The sequence below is a fragment of the Mirounga leonina genome, unplaced genomic scaffold (assembly GCF_011800145.1).
Source record: "Mirounga leonina isolate KUSES-001 unplaced genomic scaffold, KU_Mleo_1.0 Mir_154, whole genome shotgun sequence".
Taxonomy (NCBI): Eukaryota; Metazoa; Chordata; class Mammalia; order Carnivora; family Phocidae; genus Mirounga; species Mirounga leonina.
In genome coordinates, this window is record NW_023270389.1 from 59788047 (window position 1) to 59810374 (window position 22328).

Below are 22328 nucleotides of genomic sequence, written 5' to 3' on the forward strand. Positions count from 1 at the left end.
TAAGTGTCTGCCTTCGGCTCAGGTCATGATCTCAGGGTCCTGGGATCGAGTCCCACATCGGGCTCCCTGCTCAGCGGGAGGTCTGCTTCTCCCTCTCTCACTCCCCCTGCTTGTGTTCCCTCTCTCGCTGTGTCTCTCTCTGTCAAATAAATAAATAAAATCTTTAAAAAAAAAAAAGAAAACTGTATAATGTAGTACTCGTGGCTACTGTGGAAGGTGGATGGGCCAAGATCTGACCCAGGTTCTGGGCACAGTCGGTACTTTGTTCCTGTGTCTGCTCCCTCCGTCCATCTGTGCAGGGGGGAGGAGGAAGGGAAGGCAAAAAGGAGAGGGTCCAGTGCTTCTGGTACAGCGATGGGTTCCCAGGGACTTTACACAAGCACAGTTCCTTCGTTAGCCCTGCAGCCACAGTTCTGTTCATTTTGTTCTGTTTCTTCGCACAACACCGGACTTCCTCAGCACAGGTCGGCATGTTTTTCTTCTCCCTCACTGACTGCTCCTGTCGCCTAAATAACCAGGGCACTTTCTTACCGAATAAAGCACCAGTGTCCTGAGGCGAACAAACTGATACTTGCAATCAAGTCTCAAAACCAAAAAAAAAAAAAAAAAAAGCCATTTGATTACTACTCATGTCACCTTACCTTGAGAAATCTCTTACTGGACTGATTTCTCTATAAAGAAAGACATTTTCCAAGCTGAATGCAGAATGAAATAAGAAAGGATAAATAATTCAAATTATTTTAGGGAATCAGACTATGATATATATAATATTTAGCTATATGTTATATAATATGTATATTATATACATCATCATAATATACATGATATATATTATAATGATACATACAGATATAGACACATTATTAAATTAACCTAGATTCAAATGTCAGCTCTCCTGCTTACTAGTGGTATTACTGGGGCAAGTTATTTACCTGCTCTTTTACTTATCTTTGTAGGACACTGATATATAAAAATAATACATCTAAAAAGTTAATATTTACTGAGTGCCAAGTACATTGTAAGCATTCAATAAATGTTAGTAGTTGCTGATAGTTGTTTTGACCCAAACAGATTCATATTCATATATACATCAGAACCAGAACTATCATTTAACATACAATGTTCTCTGAAACAGGAGAAATAGGCATAAAATCCAGGTCTCTTTCCTACCAATCTATACTCTTTCCACTATTCCACACAGGCTTTGAAGAATATTTACATTTGAATATGGGAACGTCCAATGTTCTAAAAACTCACTTTAAACGAAATAATAAAATTTAAATTGAGAATGTTTTGGACTCTGGAGAAATTTGGAAATTGTGTTCAATTTCCTGATTCTCCATCTTGAAACCCATCTAAGCTAGTAATAGACAGCGGAGCAGAGTTGCCATCTTTCCAGTGCTCCCCACTGAGATAAAATCATCATACAGTGCTGGGTGCCAACAGAGCAAATAATTAGACTGAGTGCTCTTTCCACTGCCAATGAATCGAGAAGTGAAATTTGTTGTGAATGTACTTGAATGCCCAGGACATCCGCTGTCCTATGAGAAGTCGTTAACATTTGCTGAGTGTCTTCTATGTACCAGGCACTGAGTACTATGTAGGATACAAACTGAAATGAAAGATTATTCTTGTTCTCCGGATGCTTTCAGCCTCTGGTAAGAATCACATCACATGCCCATTGAGGATAAAATGTCAGGTAAAATAAATTCCGTGAAGAAGAACGCGGTGTTAGAAAAATCCACTGGTACGAATGATCAATGCAGGCTGGCCTGGGGATGGCAGGGGATGGGAGAGAGTAAGGATGAGACAGCTCTCTATCCCAGAATTCTGGGGGGTGAGAATTTAGAGCCATTTTACATCTGTTCTGAGAGAGAGAGATGAAGTGGAAAAACCAGATGGTGTTATCAGGATAAAAAGACAGCACAAAACAGTAGACGAAAGATGCACCTTGAACACATGTAGTAATACATTATTTCACAAAACACATCCACACTACCAATTCAGTCATCAAGATTTATTCACACTTGGGGATAATGAAGACTTTAGTGTCATCCTAACTAAACGTCTAACTCTAGGGTTAATTTGGATCTCCTCTCAAAAGAAAGCAATGTTAATGGATTAATTCAAAGAAGTGAAGCTCTTCTTTAATAGGTTTTTCTTTAGCAACCTATCATTTCTAGGATTTTAGAAAATAATGCACCAAGGAATGAAATTAAGTTTTTCAGGTTTGTTGACTTAAAGACAAGACAACATTTGTGAGAAATAATTTCCAGAGTAGATTACTATAAAATGAAAATTTAATATATCCGCGTCAGTGAAATCTCCCAAGATAAATTTGCAAAACTGCCTGTGACTTTCACTATTTTATTCTTTCAGTAATTGTCCCCATGGCACAACCCACTGAGTGTTGACATTATAATAACACAGAAATTAGCTAAGAAAGTAAAAATGTGATTTATTTAAGGAAGAAAACCAATATCAATAGGTAATAATCTTAAATTCAAAGGATAAGATATGAAAAGAGCTATTAACAAAACTTTATGTCCCCAGAAGATTTCACTCTGATACGTATAGTTATTTGTTGTGAGGAATAAAAGATAGGACACATTCAAGAGTATGGAAGGCTATAAGGCATCTTGAGAATGTGGAGAATGATTATTATTTGATGAAACTAACAGGACTTAAACTAATAGCTTTTTAAGCACCTGCTTGAAAAGCCTTGGGCCAGATGCTACAGAGCATCCAGTATAGGTAATTCCTTGGTCTTGCAACAGATTAGCTACCTAGTAGGGAAGAGAATTCCAAATATGGGCCTAAACCAAGCTGCTGGAAGGGGTAATAAAAAGCATAATAATAAAATAATAACTACAGTAATGTTTCCATTTATTTTTCATTTTCTATGTGTCACATGCAGAAATAATGAGTTTCCCAGTAACACCGACATCCAAAAAAAAAAAAAAAATGCCTAAATACCCCTTCTTTTTTTCTTGTTCATCTCTCGTACATTATTATGTCTAGTTATCTAACTCTTTTTGAACTATTTACATTTTAAACACAGGACCAGTAATAAGTTCTACCTTTTAGTTACTTAGGCCATATAAATTCTTACTATCTCTTTCATTTAAAAGCTGCCTTTTAAGGGATGTCTTTTACTGAATCTTTTCAAACTCTGTTGAAACTCAACCTTGAGGTTGGATTAATGGCATGAAATGGTCTAAACTCTGAGGAGCTCATATTCATTTGGTTTTGAATATGGGTAGGACAGTTTCCTCTTTCTAATTTCCTCCCCTTCTTTATATTAAACACCTTAATCAAAACTGCATGTGGTCTCCCTCATCAAAGGAGTACACTGGAGCAGTGACTTCAGGAGATTTGACTATTGGTGGCCCTGTGGCTCCTTTCATGGGTCTCAACTGCAGCGGTGAACTTGTCTTCCTAAAGATTGATTTTGTGTTGCTTCTTAAAAAGGTATTACTTTCTTTGTGGCTAAATCTTATCTGTATTGATAACTTTCAGGGCTTTCACATATCCCAGTGTTCTCATCTTTGAATTTCTTTTTTGGCTTGAATTTTCACTTTTTAATACAATTTGGCATCATCTGTAAATCTGAAGAGTCTAGATGCCTATAAAGATAACATTTAAATGCTAAGATAAAATTCAGCACCAGCTGGGAGTCCCCAGACTTCCACAACATAGTTTGTTCACGACCACATGATGTTTTCTTCCTTTTCTATTGTCCCTTAACCATGCCAAAATAGTCCCAACATTGCCATGCATAGTCCTTTTTTTTTTTGGTAGAAATGTAGTGATGATTTTTGGAAACTCTAAATAAAGTATATCAATTGCTCCTTTCGTGACATCGAAAAAAGAAGTTATAGTATCAGGGAGGCTCAATATTTCCTCATAGAATGTTTGCCCATTCAGTCTGCACTTAACCAGGAATGCTGTCAGATTCCCAGGGAGGGATGTGAGAACTAGAGGTGCTATCTCTAAGGTGCTCCTTAAGAATAGAAATCCAGTATTCTGTAGGCACACAGGTATTTGTCCAGTAAATTATGCATTTTGGCCCACTGTTAATGATTTAGTCTTGAGGTCTGTTCAGAATCTTAAGTAGAGAAATCCATCTCCAGAGATTTATTTACAGCTCTTGGTCATACAGCAATAAAATGGGTCAGTTGTGTTAGAAAGAGGCTTTCCTCTAAGCAGGACATCATAGGGAGAAGCTATGATATTCTGAGAAAAATATAAGGCAATAGACCTATTCCAGACAACCAACATGGTTGGCAGTCAGAGAGAAGTCTTACGTGTAGACTTTGACAGACACACTTTTGTATTTGGACAGAGATTCCCCACCCTGGGATGGAGTTATTTGGAGGATAAATCAACTCCAATCACAATTATATTCACTTAAAATATAAAATAGCAAAATCAGATGTTCAGAAAGCCCAACAGGGAAGCAGAACCACTATCTTCACGTTACCTGGAAAGAAAAGCAGTTCCTGGTCCTACTCGACATGTCTATTCAAAAAGCTAAAGCCCAAATCAAAGCGTTTAGATATTCCTCAATTTGTAATGTTTCTTCTAGCATTCTGGTGAAAATAAGTTAAGTAAAAGCTTGTCTTTCATCTTGGTCATATTAAATTGATCCAACATATAATAAAATAAATCATTTCTCTACAAATACAGCGAGAGCCCAAAAAATGTCTAACCTTATCATTCCCCAGTAGTACTGAGTTATTAGAAAAATAATTATCTAGAATATATGTCAGAGAGTCCAAACTGCTGAGATTAGAATTCTTTACTATTTCTAATCACTTACTGGTGCTATTTTATAATAAGGAAAGAGTGACAACCAAGAGGGGGTGAAGAATCTTTCACCGCAAAGATAATTTAAATACTTAGTTGATTATGTGACAGCTCAGCTTCTCCTCTTGTTCCCCAGCTTGGTTGACTATGTAGTTACTATGTGCCAGTTACTTTGTCACTTTGTCAGAGAGGTGTGGCAAGAAGATGACAAAGAAAGGATGGGCTTTTTTCAAATGTTCATGTTCAGATTTGCAGATCTAGTTAGCATTTCTTGTTTTCTCCAAGAATTTTTTTTTTCAGAACTAAACTTTAAGAACTGCCAATATTTTTAGAGTACTTTTTTCTTCTTTATTTACCACTCATGAATTTCCCCTCTGCATTCTTGAATTTTCTCTGGGATATCATAAAAAAATATTATAAGCATAATTTCTGCCAACATATTTTAGAATTATTTTCAAAATCAATCTCTTTCTGAATTTCTGTACACCCCAACAGTAGTAAGCTGTCAGTTTCGGAAAGGAGCATCTTAGACCCTTAGAAGCATCTTATAATTACCTAGATAGCCTTACAGGATCCACAGAAAAACATTCCAGATTACTCATTCTTATTGTCTTTAAAATGACTCCAGATATAAGCAGGGTTGGGTTAAGTCATATAAGGCATCTTGAAAGCTGTTCTAAAAAAAATTGAGATGCAAAATATGTACTTATTAAAACTCGCATTAACCTAGTCCATATGATCAAACTTGCTCTTTTTTCTTCTCACCTCTGCAGCTATCCACATGACAAGTTTAAACCTACATAGATTGTGCCTCCATGACACTAATAAACATGCATATGACCCTTAGAGGAATAAAGGAAAAGAGGCAGGACATATTTAAATTATTACATTGAAAGGCAACTTGCTTTTTTTTAAGATTTTTTTATTTATTCATTTATTTTAGAGAGAGAGAGCATGGGCAAGCAGGGCAGGGGAGTGGGGAAAAGGAGGGAGAGAGAGAGAGAGAGAGAATCTGAAACAGACTCCATGCTGAGCGCAGAGCCCAACACGGGCTGCGATCATGACCTGAGCCAAAACCAAGAGTCAGATGCTTAACTGATTGAGCCGCCCAGGTACCCCAAAGGCAACTTGATTTTTAAGCACACATATACTGCCCAGTTTTCATATACATGACTGAAAACAGCAAGGCATCACAGAGAACTGTGTATATTGTTAGATAATCAAAATAATAATAAAACATAAGTGGTTCCATATCCAGTGACATAAAATATCAGTTTCTATTTCTATGCAATTGGAGTAACTCAACATATCACTTCCTTTGATATCAAGCATGTTGAGAGGAAGAGTAGGACAGAGAGAGAAAAAAAAATGGTCAGAATGAATTCCAGAAAATTAAAATGCTTTTCTGAGCCTTAAGGCTTGACACCAACAGAATATTATTTAGCGTTGGAAAAGAAGGAAATCTCGACTTCCATTGACAATATGCATGGACCTGGAGAACATTATGCTAAGTGAAATAAACCAGACACAAAAGAACAAATACACGATGCCATGAATATGAGGAATCTAAACTGGCCAAACTCCTAGAAGGAGAGGAGGCAGTAGAACAGTCCTTGTCAAGGACTTGGGGATAATTCCGTGAAGAAGAACGCGGTGTTAGGAAAATATGAACAGTCCTTGTCAAGGACTGGGGAAAGGGAGAAATGGAGAGGTACTAGTTGAAGGGTACAAAGTTTCAGTTACACAAGATGAGTAAGTCCTAGAGACTATAGTGCCTAAACTTAATAATATTTTATTGTATACTTTAAAATTTGCTAAGAGGGTAGCTCTTATGTTAAATGTTCTCATCACCCCCAAATAAATAAATAAATAAATAAATAAATAAATAAATAAATAAATAAATAAGGTGGGAGGAAACTTTAGGATGTGATGGATATGTTTATGGCATAGATTCACCGGTTTATACTTATCCCCAAAGTCATCAAGTTGTATACATTAAATATGTATAGCTTTCTGATGTTAATAACGCCTATACATAAAGTAGCTTAAAACTAAAAAAAGACCTGAGGCCAGCCAAACCCACACAACATAAGGACTATTAGACAACTCTTTTGACCACAAATTTTGGTCTTGCCAGTTGGTGGTAAGTCATTTATATGAGAGCACGTTAACTGTGACCAATTCAGATGACGAATGGAATTAAGTTGCAAAAGGATAGCAAAGAGATTCAAGCCCTTCACTATCAACATGCTTGTGATGGGGAACCTTCTCAAGCTAATAAAAGTCAAAAGATAGAAATATACGAAATGCAGGAATGGCTGACCAGAACTCCCTCTTAATTTCTACCATTTTCTCCTCTATTTACAGTGCTTGGTGATTTAGAATAGGCACCAGCATTTTTGGCACCTGAGAATTTGTTCAGTAAGTTCAATCTTCAAATATGTTAAATAACCTGCTTTAATAGGAGTATTTTTATTTGATAGCTGCCAAAAGGCAGTCCTGCAAGACTTTTCTGATCTCAGTGAGCTGCTTCACAGGCATGGTCTAATTCAAGTTTAATGAAAACCTATACCATTTACAAAAACTTGAGAAGAGAATTCTGGTTTATTTCCTGCTACAGAAAATAACATTGCAAACCCAGTAATTTCACAGTCAACTGATTGAAGGAAATGCAACTCATCCAATAGGTAAAGGCTTATTTCACCATGATCTAGAATAACTGAAATGCTGAATGTCCAGAATATGAGAACATCCAAATGCCCTAAAGAATCATGGAGTATCATGATAAGAAATACATTTCTTTTTCAGCTAGGTTAATCTGCAGGGAGTAGGGTGGTGGTGGTGGATATTCCTAGAGATATTACCTGAGGTTTGGCCAAGCGTTGGTTTTATGCTTATCTATCATAAACACAGTGATGGCTTCACCCCACAATCTTCCATAGTGCATAGACCATCATCCATTTTGAATAAAGCAGATTAATAGACAGTATAGACTTCATGTGCTGATTGATTCTCAGAGAAAACCACTGGAGTCTCTATCCCCTGAGTGTTAGATTTCCAGACAGAACAGTGTGATTCCCAGTCACTTAAATGAGGACTTTATGGTTCACCTTGAGCCCATCTCCCTTGCTGCTCCAAGTTAACTGAGGCAACAGTCCTGCAGGCCAGGACTTGAAGGGCAAGCATATATGAGCCACATATTCTGTTCACCCCCCTAAGTGCTTCTGTTCCACATAGGTCCATCTTCGGTCCTCTGATTTTCTCCCTCCGCGCAAAACTCCAAAAGAGATCTCATCTACTCTGCTTCTCACTAACAATCCACCCAGACTAGATCTCATCTACTTGTTGTATTACTAAATACCCATGAATTCCAGATACATATATTCAACAGCTGGACGTTTCACATGGTTGTTCTGTGACGATCTGAAACTCAAGATGTTCAAAACTTGCCATCAGTTCTCCATCATCTCCATGAAAATAGAGAGGGAAAGAGAATTCCTGTGTTTACCAGTTCATTTGGAAAAGGTATCATTGTGCATTCATTGTCAGGTCCTAAGTATGGGTGTCTTTATTGCCAGTGCCTTCTTTATTAACCTACCCGGCCTCTCACTAGTCTCACCTCACGTCCCACCCCCCACCGGCCCCATCCTGAATCCTGCTACTGAAATAATGAAATCCCTTCTAAGTCCTTAAAGTTTCTTATGCATCTGATTTTTTCTTCAATTCCACTGGCCCTGTCGTAAGCTTTGCTCCAGATTTTAGCCTCAGCTCCCATCCTTGTCTCCCTCTCTACAAACTGATATTTTTACTCCCTACATTTTCCCCAGAGAAACTGCCATTAAAAAAAATTGGTGATTCCATTTCCCTGCTTAAAAATCACCAATTGCCCCTCACTCTTTACAGGATAAAAGTCTGATTCCTCAAGATTCTTACTACTGCTTTCAGTTCTAACTTCCCCTCTAAACTCCACATGCCTCATCCTGTGTCAAGGTCACTGCAATTTGTGAAGTTCTCTGAGTTTACACCTTGAATTTTTGAACAACTGCTCCCCTTTTGTCTGGCTAACTCTGATTCATCCTTTACAATGAATCTCAGATGTCACCTTCTCCAAGAAATGCCTCTGACCCCAAGAGCATGGGTTAGATTTCACACACTCCTCAGCACTCTGGGTGTATCCTATCATGAAAATTATTTCACCTTAATTGTCTCCTCACTAGAGAGTGGTCTCCTCAAGGGCAGAGACAATGTCTTACTTACATCTCTGTATCTCCAGGCCTGGCCAAATGTTCACAACACAGGAGACTCCTGAGGCATGTGTAATATATTATTAAAAAAAAGAAATCTACAGAACCTGAGATACAGCCAGCTCTAGATACCCACTTCAAAACACCATGGAATTAATTCCCAGGTTCTTGTTATGTGATTTACATTATAAATAAAGATAACACCATTAGATTCCAGAGAAAAATGTCTTTTTACACAATTTAAAGGCCGAAAACATTGAGACAAGGTTTTTAAAAATCCAAATAGTTTATGTGTGTTGATGAAGCCACACAATACTGTAACTTCTTTCACAATCCATATAAATGCAAATATTTCCTCTAAAATTACAATTATTAGTTACCCACTTAACAAATACTTAATGAACACTGTTTTTGGTGCAGGGGTTACAAAACTGAGCATCTGGAACCTTCTTGTGGTTTACAGTATTGTCTTGAAGATAGACATTAATCAAATACTACCACTAATGAGTTTATAGACTATAAATTGGAATAAAGTACTCCAAAAGAAAGTAATGTCATTTTATGAGGGTACATAAGAAAGGAAACTGGCCTGGACCTAAAATGAATAGGTCTAAACTGAGCAAACGGGGAAAGAAGAAATGTTCCAAACAACAGAAGAAAAAGCCTAGCAGTGGAAAGCCCCCAAGGCAAGAGGGAGCAGGGTGAAGTGTAAGAGATGACAAGTGGCCCCTGAGGCTAGAACCAAGGAAGCAAGAAAGAGTTCTCTGTGAGACCAGGTCTGACTGGCAGGTTGGGAATAAACTGGGTTGCTGTCAGGAATCTGGTTCAAGATTTTATCTTAATTCTAAAATGAGAAAGGATTTAAATGGATCAGAATTGTAACTTGAAAAGACCAGTGTGGCTGCCCCGTAGAGAAAGAAAGGATAAGGTGCAGAGTGGATGTGGAGACCAGTTAGAAATCAAGGTGATAATTCAGGTGGGTGGAGGTGACAGTGTGGACTACAGCAATGAAAGAGCAGAGGGCAAAAAGCCAGCAGATCTGATGACCGCTTAGCATAAGAAGTTCACAAGACTTGTTGATGAAACAGCACCCTGGGTTCTCTGAATCACAGAATGTAGGCGGGAGTGAAACTTGGGTATCATTACGCGTAACCTCCGTATTCTTTTTTTTTTTTTTTAAGATTTTTATTTATTTATTTGAGGGAGAGAATGAGACAGAGATAGAGAGCATGAGAGGGGGAGGGTCAGAGGGAGAAGCAGAGTCCCTGCTGAGCAGGAGTCCGATGCGGGATCCCGGGACTCCAGGATCATGACCTGAGCCGAAGGCAGTCGCTTAACCAACTGAGCCACCCAGGCGCCCGCGTAACCTCCGTATTCTAGAGGTGAAGACAGCACAGCCATTTCCTCCAGGTCATGAAGTCCTCAGAAGTAAAACACAAAAGCCCAGGTCTTTTTGTCAAGTGCTCCAGAGTGAGGACATGTTGGGAGACAAATGTAAGGGTCCCTAGTACTCAGAATCCTACAGATTCTGATACGTGCTCATTCGTCATGTTGAAAGGACACAGGTTCCAGCAAAGGAAAGAACTTACGGGGGGCAACCCACAGTGCTAGCAAAATGGAAGCGGATCTTGGTTTGAATATTAGCAAGCTGTGCAAAATTGGGCTAAAATCTTGAACACTCTAACCCCCCCCATTTCCTTCTCTATGAAATAGAGATAAACAATAATTACCTTGAAGTGTTGTAAGGCATAAAACTAATAAACTAATAGCCATTAACCATATAGGAGGCTCTCAAATTACTAATATTTTCTTCTAAAGTAGAAAGAAATGTTTTCTTCCATTATCTATCTGATATATAATATAAAATTAATATAACATATAATATAAAATGTAATATATAATACATAATTATCCAATATAAAACTAATTGTTATTGTTAATTGTTATATATAATACATAAGTAGTTGCTATTTTAATATATAGAATCAAAATAACAAACACTCATAAAAGAAAACTATTACTATTAAAAAGAAAACCCCAATGTTTGATTCAAACTCTTTTTTTTTTTTTTAGATTTTATTTATTTATTTATTTGAGAGAGAGAGTGAGAAACAGCATGAGAGGGGAGAGGGTCAGAGGAAGAAGCAGGCTCCCTGCCGAGCCAGGAGCCCAATGTGGGACTCGATCCCAAGACTCCGGGATCATGACCTGAGCCGAAGGCAGTCACTTAACCAACTGAGCCACCAAGGTGCTCCTGATTCAAACTTTTAAAACATTAAATATTAAAGAAACAATTATTTATTTCATCAGGACTTAAAGCCTATTTACTTTATGTTTATTAGACTCTTAAACTCTATAAATGTCCATGATTGTGAATCAACAAAAAATCTACATCCAAATAATATTTGTTATTATAATGTAATGTATTTTCCAGAAATAAAGCACCAAAAAAAAAAAAGCCCTATTTCAACATCTTGTTCTTAAGCAACTGAAAAACTGCATTGTCAGTTTTAGTTCATTCAAATACACATGTAGCCAAGGTAAATGGTATAGTAGTAAATACTATCAAAGATGGACCAAATGCCAAGAAAAATGCAAAATTAGTCATTTCCTCTTATTCACAAACTTGTGCCCCATCTGGATTTGGATCTATAGTCTGCTTCCATTCAGAGTTTAAACACAAAAGATTTGTGGCTGATACGAGTGTCATAGTTTGCTTTACCAAAGATTTTCAGGCGAGAGATAAATAAACATTGTAAGTTACAGGATATGAATTCTAGGGCAATAGTTAACCTCATAGGAATAAGGCTTATGAGATTCATTCAGAGAAAATCCTCAGCAAAATCTGCAAATATTATATTTTTAGCTTTATAGTTATTTTTTCCAATTTGAAGACACAGTTGTATAAAAATTGCATGAGCACTTTTATTATACTCTTATGCTATAATATTTGAGCTTCATCTTTCATATTGTGATGGAGAGCTTCAGTTCAAAGGCAAGACATAACCCCACTTGAATGGTGAGGATTCTGGGCAAAACAACTCCTAAGTATACAGACACTTCTCAGATACTTCTGGATTTATTTCTTATCTACCTTCAAAACATGACTTAAAGCAATTTACAATATTAATCCCTCTCATTCTCTCTGTTCCACACACACAAATATACCCCAGATTGAAACAACAACAGCAATAAAAGACAGACAAAAAAACAATTAGAAGAAAAAAAGAAAGTAATACATCAGTGAGGAGTCAGGTGAGAAAGTACTAATAAAATGTTCAATTTAGCAAATGAGCTTCCTAGAAACTAGGAAAAGGAAAATACAGGTTACACATTTCTTACTGTTTTTTAAAAAAGGGAAAAAAGTCAAAGAGACAATTTTCTTAGTATTTATTATAGAAGAAGTATATGCCATGGGTCCTCTCATAAGCAATTTAATGAACCTGATGTAAATGTCCTCGATTTATATTTTGCAAAAGTTAACAAAGTAATATGTAAATAATCATTTCTCTGCCTACTTTAAAGGCTTCTATATCATTATACCCAAGCCTCATAAAGGTATTTCTTTTGGCAATCAAGGACATGTAGTTAGGGTTCTTGGTTGAAGATCCAATTATAAAATGAAGGCAGTTAAGCAGTTTTGCTCCCACAACTGATTTTTTTAACCCCTGTGAAGAGAACTCACCTCAGTTGATTGTACTTACTTGAACATTGAGCACCAACATATATGCAATATGTCTATTTCCCACTAATATTAAAATATTAGCCCTCAAAACCCGGTATAGTAGATAAAACAGTGGGTATTTGATCACTGTTTGTTGAACTGAAATAAAAATCCTGAAGAAAAATATAGTTATTGGGCCTCCAAGACTAGAAGACACCAATCCTATATATACATATTTTTTCAGCTTAGAAATACTGATTCCCTGGTTACAGTTCATTCCTAAACATCTGCAGTTTGGAAATTTGGGCTCCTAAGAACCCGACTGAATCTGTTTCAGATGCAGGAAAAGTCTGAAACAGAAAAGGGAAGTGAAGCGTACAGCAAAACAAAAGGTAGAGGTTTTATGGCGTGTGTGTGGCAGGGGGGATGTGCAATACCGTAGGAAGTATGTGAGGTTGCAGCACTGTGTCCCAGAAGACTGGGACAAGGGCTGCAAAGCCACCAAACCCAGGACTTTCTGCCTCATCTTCTCGGCTTCTTTTCTCCCATTGCTCTCAATCTGCAGACAGGCTTGCTTTGCTTTTCTCTGCACCTGCCCATTATCCAGTCCTCAGCTTTACGTCATCTCAGTGCCGGACATACACACACACACTGAATGGAAGTTTTGGAAACTCAACAGAAGAATCCCAGGAAAGAGAACTGACAGGCCAGGCTCTGGTCAGCATTTGCCACTGAGCTCATCCTCTAAACGGGAGGGGTCCAGGCACATGCCACCATCAGAACTGCCCAAGCTACTTCTGCAGGTGAGAAGGTAATTTGGGGGAGAAACAATGTGATCGGATCCACCCAAAAATATGTCCTACCCCACAGTTCAAGGATCAGCATGGGGGATTCATTCAAAGACTTTTCCCCTCATCTCGGCACCACAGAAACCAGGAGGCCGAAATTATCCGTTCTAAGACTTAAATAATTAAAAAAAAGCTTGGATGTTTAGCTGGAAGAAATGCGTTTATCAGGAGGGGGTAAAGCAAAGAAACAAAAACCCAAAAGCCCAAATCACAGTTATATTATCTGTGTAATAAGATTCTTTGGCATGATCAGGGTCTGGATCTCAGATGTTGTGAGAGGATAGGACTGCATGATCACTTTCTCAACATATTCTCACTAGGGGCAGGTGGGGCATCACTTGGCCATCATGACATGTATATTATGCATAGGTGCAGTCAGGTGTCACTGGATAGTGCCCATCCCTCCACATGGCTCTTAACATGCAACAATCTGAGATGCTCAGGAGGTTCTTGGGTGGGGAGTAAAGGAACTAGATTCTTCTTCCTAATCCCTCCTCCTTCCCACAAGCAAAACAAACACAACAGCAAATAACATTTAATGGCCTGGGATAGCCTTGATTGAGGCCAGATTGTAGAAAATAAAAAATTTTAAAAAACAACAACAATAATAATAATAATAATCAGAGCCCCTGAAAGCCCTAGAAAGATCAGCACAAGCAAGTTGGCCACTGCACCCAGTGCCCTGGGTAAAACACAGGTGTTGACCTGGAACCCAGTCCAGCACTGCTGCCCTATTCTTAGGCTTTGTTAAAATTGGGGTTCTGATTTAGAGGGTCTGGAGTGGGCCCACATATTATGTTTCTAATAGATTTCCAGACGCAGCTGATACGACTGGTCCATGGACCATATTTTGAGCACCAAGACTTTATTGGAGCATCAGTGGGTAACCGGAAAGAGCTGGATTCACCATACTAGAGACCCTTTTCCCCTGTGAACAGTCCACAACAAGACAGACTCCCGACAATCACACCACCCTCCTCTCACACATGACATCACTCATTCATCACAACTGGTTTCTGGTTCTGCTAAGGGGCGTGACGTTAGCAGATCCATTATTTTTTTAGGACATGAGGCACGCCTGGGGGGGGGGGTGGAGAGACTGAGAGGCAAGAGAGCAAGCAGCAGGTGGTAAGTGGGACCACAAAAGAACACAGGGATTAACCCCAAATCACTGTAAGAAATATCAGGGGAGGAAAATTACTACAAAAGACCAAAAACTGCTAGTGAAGTAGACGGGGCTTCAGACCATTATAATTTGGGAATATTACGACAAAGAGGTTGGTTAATACTATTATGTCAATGAAATCTACAGCAAAACAGATAATTAAACCTGTGAGGCAGGGCTCATGAAAGTTTCTAGGAAACACAGAATGATAATTAGAAACTAATTCCATTAATATGAAACTGTTATTGATAATTGTCTCTACGTAGTAACTACATTGTTGTTTTATGTTAATGAACATTAAAACAAGCCTCATTGTTCATTCTCTGTCTATATGTCCAATCTTACCTTTTAATTAAGATCTTAATATTGTCAATCAAACGTTCTTCCAGGAGGATGCTACGTCGGAACTGTATGAAATTTTATGGAACTGTATGGAAAATGTATAAGATATTGCTACTTGAAGAACTCAACCAAAAATTTTAGATTTACCATGAGAGCAGATAACTCAAACTTGCAGCCCGGCTTAATCTGAGGAGCTAAACTCTTTTTGTTCAGCCATTTTTGTTTATGGATATTGTCATTAAAAATTCCTGAACTGCCACGCCTTCACACAGGCCATGCACTGCTGACCTGAACACAGTTCCCAGGGCAGACGGGTGGGTAACTCACAGCATTTATCTGCCTGGATTCTGACTGCATTTCAGTTTGCAACCTCTGCGTTAGAGTATCTAAGGAGCTAAGTTCTCTCACTAGTCATCAAAATAGGAGTAATTTTCATATTTGTGTTTAGATACAAAGTTAACTCTCTACGTCGCTGTCGCTGACTCCAAGGAACTTACTATTTCCTAGGGGATATGGGACATTATACAAAAATATCTGTAAGACAAAGTAGGCCATAATAAATGCTATTAGAGAAGCAAAAAACGAGTTTTTTTGAGAGCGCAGAGAATGAAGGCTCAGGATAGTTTTCTCTGAAGAGCTCTCTGAACTAGCTGTTAAAGAATGGACAGAATGTCATAGTCGAAATGACCTGAAAGTCAGGAAGTGAGTCAGTGAGAAGGGCAAAGATGGAGTAAAAAAGCCCCAGATGCGAGAAAATACAGGCCATCATCTGAGAAGAGCAAGAAACTGGAACAAGGCGGGCATGAAAGGAAGTAACAGGAAAAAGAGGGCGTATTTTGGGAGGACATTTGGCAGCGTTTGTCTGGTCCTTGTTCTCTCTCCCATTCATCAAAGAGCAATGCAGCCACCAAGCACCAACATCTGGGCCTGCCTGCTTGTACTGTGGTCCTAATTCGTACCCTCTCTCCGAGGCTGAAGGCCTGCTGACCACTGCTCTTCTTTCGACTCTTGTTCACGAGGAAGCACCACGAACCCTTGCTCAGGAACCCCATCAAACACCTCCTCCACAGGCTCCGCCCAGCCTCCTCACCCTGCCGACTCGCTGTGAAGGCTCTGTCTGATTCTGCTTCTTCTCCATGCCACACTAGCCCAGGCCCAGCATGCCTAAGTCCCACAGCTTGGGCATCCCCAGTCTCGGGGAGCTGGAGCACAGATTTCTAACTTATCACCACCATTTTCTCTAGAGTTTCTCCAGTTACTTCCAATCAAACTGTGGGGTTTCCCTATTTCTGCTAATGATTCCTTAGTTTCACAGTCACCCAATTAAAAAACAAAACCAAACCCCATTGGGTTATGTCCTCTTATAGCCTATATGCCCAGTTACTTAACAGATGCTCATGTTTTCCCCTCTATCCCAGATAATCAGAATGTTGGCACCCAAACTATTCTACACAGGACTTGGACCTACCATGGTGACAATGGCCCTCACTGAACACCAATTTGCCCTGAGCACCTTCATCATAATGCACTCTGCGAGAGCATGAAGGATCTCCATATTCTCCATACGTCAGAATTAGACTCTTGGGTTGACTTTCAAAGACCCTCATCCTCCAACCCAAGTCTGTCTGTTCCAGCCTCTCTGCACATCTCTGTCTCTACACATCCTTACCCTGGTCACCCGCAGTTCTGCACACACAGCTGGTGGTCTTGAAGTGGATTGGACTCCTTACTTTGCAAACTCAGTTCATCACTGCTGTTCAGGAACACCTTCCTGACTGATGCTCTTCACCCTCCTAATTTTTTTTTTTAAGTAGGGCTTAAACACATGACCCTGAGATCAAGACCTGAGCTGAGACCAAAGTCGGACGCTTAACCCACTGAGCCACCCAGGCACCCCTCATCCTCCTAATTTTTATATATAACCTATTCCACATTGTTTCATACATCTTTAAGATCATCTTCTGTTATTTCACATTGTTCATTATGTCTTTGAAACTGACCCAGAGTAAAGTAAGGTCATGATTTTTGCTTTTTTGTTTTGTTTTACTATCACTCCAAGGGTCCAACATGATGTGGAACATGGCATGGGTATTTCATAAGAGTTAGAGAGAGAGTTTCAATACTGAGTGGCTAGAATTGATTTTAAATGGTTATGTCGAAGGTGCTGGAGAAAACAGTGCAGCACCGAATGCACACTTACCAGAGAAGACGCTAGGTATCTTGGAAAGAAAGCTTTTGACAGTACGGATAGGAATTCCGTTTTTTTCATCTTGCATGCGTGCTATGACGTCTTCCATCTAAATAACAATAACAAAATAATTAAAACCTTTTAAAAGTTGCACTTTTTTCAGAAAAATCAGTTCTTATAACAACTTTTTATACCAATCTTGCCCAACCAAGTGTAATGTCATATCCTTGCCTTTCTACACTTTGTCACATTAATATTTTTAGTTTGGTTAAAAGATGATGGAGAAAACAGTAACATACACACACACTCATGATAAAATGAATGTAGCATTCTAGCTTTCTGCCCATTTGGTGAATTCTGCTGTATCTGTTTCAATCTGGTTAGTACACTCTCTTTTGCTTTTGAAAAGTTTTCAGTTTTAAAGAACTATACAAAGCCTAATGTGGAATTTAGATCTGAATGACAGTCACTCAGATCATAATCCCTGCGTGTTTATACCTGGGGTGCTCATATACACACAAACACACGGAAGTTGTATTATGGAGCTCAACATCGATTCACTCATTTACTCATTCCACAAACAGCTACTGATCACCGACTCCAGACCAGACTTGCCCATGGGCACTGTGGATATGAAAACGAATATAATACGGTTGCTGTCCTCAAAAGAAGTCGCAGTCAATATTGAAAACAATGGTAAAATTTGAGTAAGGTTTGTAGTGTATCCAATCGTGCTGTACCAATATCAATCTCCTGGTTTTGGTAATTTTGCTAGGATTCTAGAAGATGTTTACGTTACGGGAAGCTGTGTAAGGGCATCCGGGAATTCTCTGAACGATTTTTGCATCTTTTCTGTAAGTTTAAAATTATTCCAAAAAAAAGTTAACAAAATCACAGTCTAAACTTTATATCAGTGAATTACCAAATTCCCATCAACACAGATTCAGAATGGTTTTCAACTAAGAAATCTCACTTGCCTGGATAAGTATTTTCAGATGTATTCACATGAGAAACTGTTCACCAGAAACTGGAGATGTGGGGAGAATGGGTTTCTGAGTCAGATAGGTCTGCATGGGACTCTGCTCTTCTTGTGACCATCCGTGTTTACTTCTGAGCAAGGTACGCAACCTCCCTGAGGCCACTTCCTCATCTTTAAGTGGTGATAATAATATTTATAGTAACTCCTTCACAATGTTTGAAGGGTAGGGCTGGGGCTGGGCGGGGGGTAAAGTATTTTAAGGTTAAATGATACAACATATATAAAGCAGCATACATAGACAATAAACCTTGGACTTCAAATGTCCACAAACACACATACCCCCAATGCTTAGGGATGTTTATTCCCCACTCCTCATGTTTTTGGGTTTTTTTGTTTTGTTTTTTGGTTTTTATGTAGAGGGAGCACCACTGATTGTCTCACTCCCCTGCCTCTTTCTGCCCCTCACACCTGCCACTCCAGGGAAACTAGGCTGACTTATCAGGTGGAAGAGTTGGGAATGAGAAATCGGAATTGGTCATGGGCCCATCCTCCTTCCATGGAGAAGCCCACGTCCAATTCTGCTGGTGTGATAGGCCTGCCCTAGTGAGTGAGTACAACTGATCAGGATTGAGTTTCAGGATTAAAGTTTATGTTTGTGCAAACATTCTTCGATAATAGCTTTATCGGCAATTCAGGTGATACTATGACCCCTTTCTGCCTTACGCTTTGGTTGTAATTCTCAGCTGGTTTGGAATTCAGAAAAAGAAGGTTTTTTTTTTTTTTTATTGGCCCTCCAAAGATCCCAATAATAGCTAAATCTTTTCATGTAATAAACACATCTTCTCTAAGTATAGAAACATGAAAATAGTCATACTTTTCTGATTTTTTGTTTTGTTACTCTTTGCCCTTCATTCACCTGACACAGTGTCCAGGAATGAAGAAAAGCTGCTTGGCCTTGTCTAGAGGCAGCCTGCAGACTCTTGGATTATGAGTTTAACAGTTTAAACCAAGTCAGATTAGACAAATGGGGAAACCTCTCTGATGCCCCTTCATACCTCCACATCCCAGGATGTGGCAGCAATCACCTCTGGTTGGGACTCAATTAAGGTTTGTTGCTATGAGTAGAGAGAGGTGTTTTCTCTGCAATCCCACCACCTCTCAGTTCATTGGATCCCGAAGGAACGAGATCAGGAATCTGGGAACTGAGAGTGAGCTTTGTGGTTGTATTTTAAAAGTTTTAATCTTTCTGAGCATAATTTCCATAATAGAAAAAAAGATAAACTCCCATGTAAAAAGAGGATTTGTGTTCTAAACTGGAAATGTGATCACTGAAATGTAGTCAGGTGTTTTTATCTTTATTTAGATATGATTTATCTGTGAACTTTACCATGGCCTAGAGTGAGCAAAAAACAAACAAAACAACAAAACAAAAACAAAAGCAAAGACAAAGACAAAAACGATCTGGTTTCTAAAAGTTGAAATCAGTCCCAAAGGCCACATATAAAAACACATCCTTGGGGTGCGTGGGTGGCACAGTTGGTTAGGCATCCGACTCTTGGTTTTGGCTCGTGTTGTGATCTCACGGTTATGGTATCGAGCCTCGCATTGGGCTACATGCTCAGAGCAGTCTGCTTGGGACTCTTTCTCCCTCTCCTTCTGCCCCTCCCGCTTCTTCTCTCTCTCAAATAAATAAATCTTTAAAAAATATAAATACATACATGCATATATACAAACACATCCATCTTACTTAATGAAGTTTCCTTACACATTCACTTGGAGTCTATTTATTTTTATATTAAGCATGGTTTTAACACACTTGATTCTCTGCTTTCCACTATTTGCAATAGCAAATCGGGTGAGAAAGAGAATGTTAAAAGCAGACAAACTAATAGAGCAAGAGAGATGAGACACTATACAAAGTAACACCAATAAATACTAAACTTTGGGGGACAATTTAAATTTAAGGCCAAAGGACTCAGAGATCTCAAACATCCCAAAGAGGATGTTTACACATACACACATCTATTGACCGATCAATCTATTATCTGTCATTTTCATCAGTATGCCACTGAGTTGTAAAGAGTTAGTTTTCACTCTCATAAGCCCATTTCTAGGGTGAGGAAAATTTCAGCTTGGGATGACAGAACACTGAAATATGAACAGGACAGCTGGCCATGGCTGGTCACTGAGACTCTCTCTGAGTCCTACTTTCTTCACCCTTCAAGTAAGAAGTTAGAGGCATGTGACTGGTAAGATTTCTTCTAGCTACAAAATTACTTAAGTCTGGAAATAATCATCAGCATTCAGAACCGGGTAAGTCTCCTCACTTACATCAAAGAGCTGGTTCCCTATCAGAGACAAATAGATGAGCCCGTTAAATTGATCAGGACCTTTTATAAATTGCTTCCAACTGTTGGCACCTTTTAATATCAATGCAAATAGCAACGTAATTAAGAACATGCACTGAGGCCAGTCAAATCTAAGTTTGAATCCTGGCTGTGCTACCTGCAAATTTTATGAACAGGTAACACACTTTAAAAACTCTGAGACTCAGTTTTCTCATCTGTAAAATGGAGACAATAGCATTACACATCTCATCAGGGCTGAGGATTGATGAAACAATGCTAATAAATGTTTACCCATAATGCTGCCATTATTGTCATCATCGTCATCATCTTTGTCCTTATCAACATGAGTTTCTTCCCTCATCACTGTATAAGGAACCCCCAAGCCCTTTTTCTTTCTTTGACAATCCAGCTGACAAAGACAGCTGTGGTTAAATGCCACATATTTATTAGAAGCAACCAACTGTCAATCATGAAGTAGACAGAGATACCCATGGACAAGCTCTCTCTTAGATTTCTTATAGAAGACTGGCTTTGAAGAGGATTTGATTAGAAGAAACATCAGGAAGAATGTTTATACATATAAGCAAAGACTATGTAAACTATGGAAAGATAATATTGAGAAGAAAGGGAGAAATGAGATTACATTCATTTTTTACAAAATGAAAATATCTCTGCTGTCGTATTTTCTTGATGAATTTGACTCTTGAAGTTTAGAGGGTCAAAAAATTGAATTGAGATTGAGTACTCTTTGCAAAAGTAATTATTTTCTCCATGCAAACTAATCCTCTATGTGTGTAAAGAGTAAAACAACTGTCTCTTGCAAAGTAGTTTTGAGAATATCAAAACTTGTTCAAAAACTTTTTTACACCTCAATTACAAAATCTTTCACATTTAATTATTATCTAATAACTGTCTGTTCTCCCTTTGATGTGAACTTCTTGAAAAAAGAAATCTCGCCTTACTCATTTTTGTATTGCTAATACATAAAGTGCCTGGCCCGTAAGGAAGGTTCAAAAAAAAAGGGGGGAATGCATTGAATTTTCGTTTATAGCACATGTTGATTTTTCTGAGACGCAAAGGAAAAGTGCAAGTTAAATTGTTTGAGATGCTTGAGATGTTGAAAATGGTTGTTTTTTGTTTTGTTTTTTGTTTTGTTTTTTACCTTTTATCTAACATTTGTTGGAAAAAACAGGCTGGGTCAGAAATACTGGAACAGAAGAGCTTAATGTACAATAAACTATTATTATTATTTTTGTTCCATTTCATGCGGGGATTCTTCAGCTTGTTTATTATTAGAGGAATTTTTTCCTTCAAAACATAAGGGTAAATCAGAGGCTGTTTATGGGGCTGTCTTCCTATTCAAAGATGTGAGACTCAAGTTCACTGCCATGCGTAAGCTGTTGAGATGAAAGGCGCTGTTGAACTCCAACACACTGCTCTTTTTCCGGGAATTCATAATTAGCCTTTCCTTTGGAATAGTTTAGATGTCATTTCAATGCTTGTGATTTATTTCAAATACTGCTCAGGTTAAACAGTGCCCGCCCTCACACTTGGTGGAATGAAAGAGAAAGCGCATTATGCAGGTACATCCTTGAGGAGCATTACTAATTATTCAAAAGGGGTCTGCCAGAAAGGGGACTCCCACATAGCTATGAAAACAAATATCGCTGCCTTGAAACCTTTCCAGTTTCATAATGTTCTAAACAATGATGGGAGTTTAATTAAATTTACTTGTAGCTTT

General features: G+C 38.5%; 1 protein-coding gene across 3 annotated transcripts in view; it reads right to left on the reverse strand.

Annotated features, from left to right (window-relative positions):
- RGS7 (regulator of G protein signaling 7) overlaps window positions 1–22328 on the reverse strand; it is a 514710-nt gene that overhangs the window by 252414 nt on the left and 239968 nt on the right. For all 3 annotated transcript variants that reach the window (XM_035010933.1, XM_035010932.1, XM_035010934.1), the window contains exon 2: window positions 17273–17369. In XM_035010933.1, coding sequence (XP_034866824.1) covers window positions 17273–17369 — 97 coding nt within the window. The remainder of the gene's footprint in view (window positions 1–17272; window positions 17370–22328) is intronic.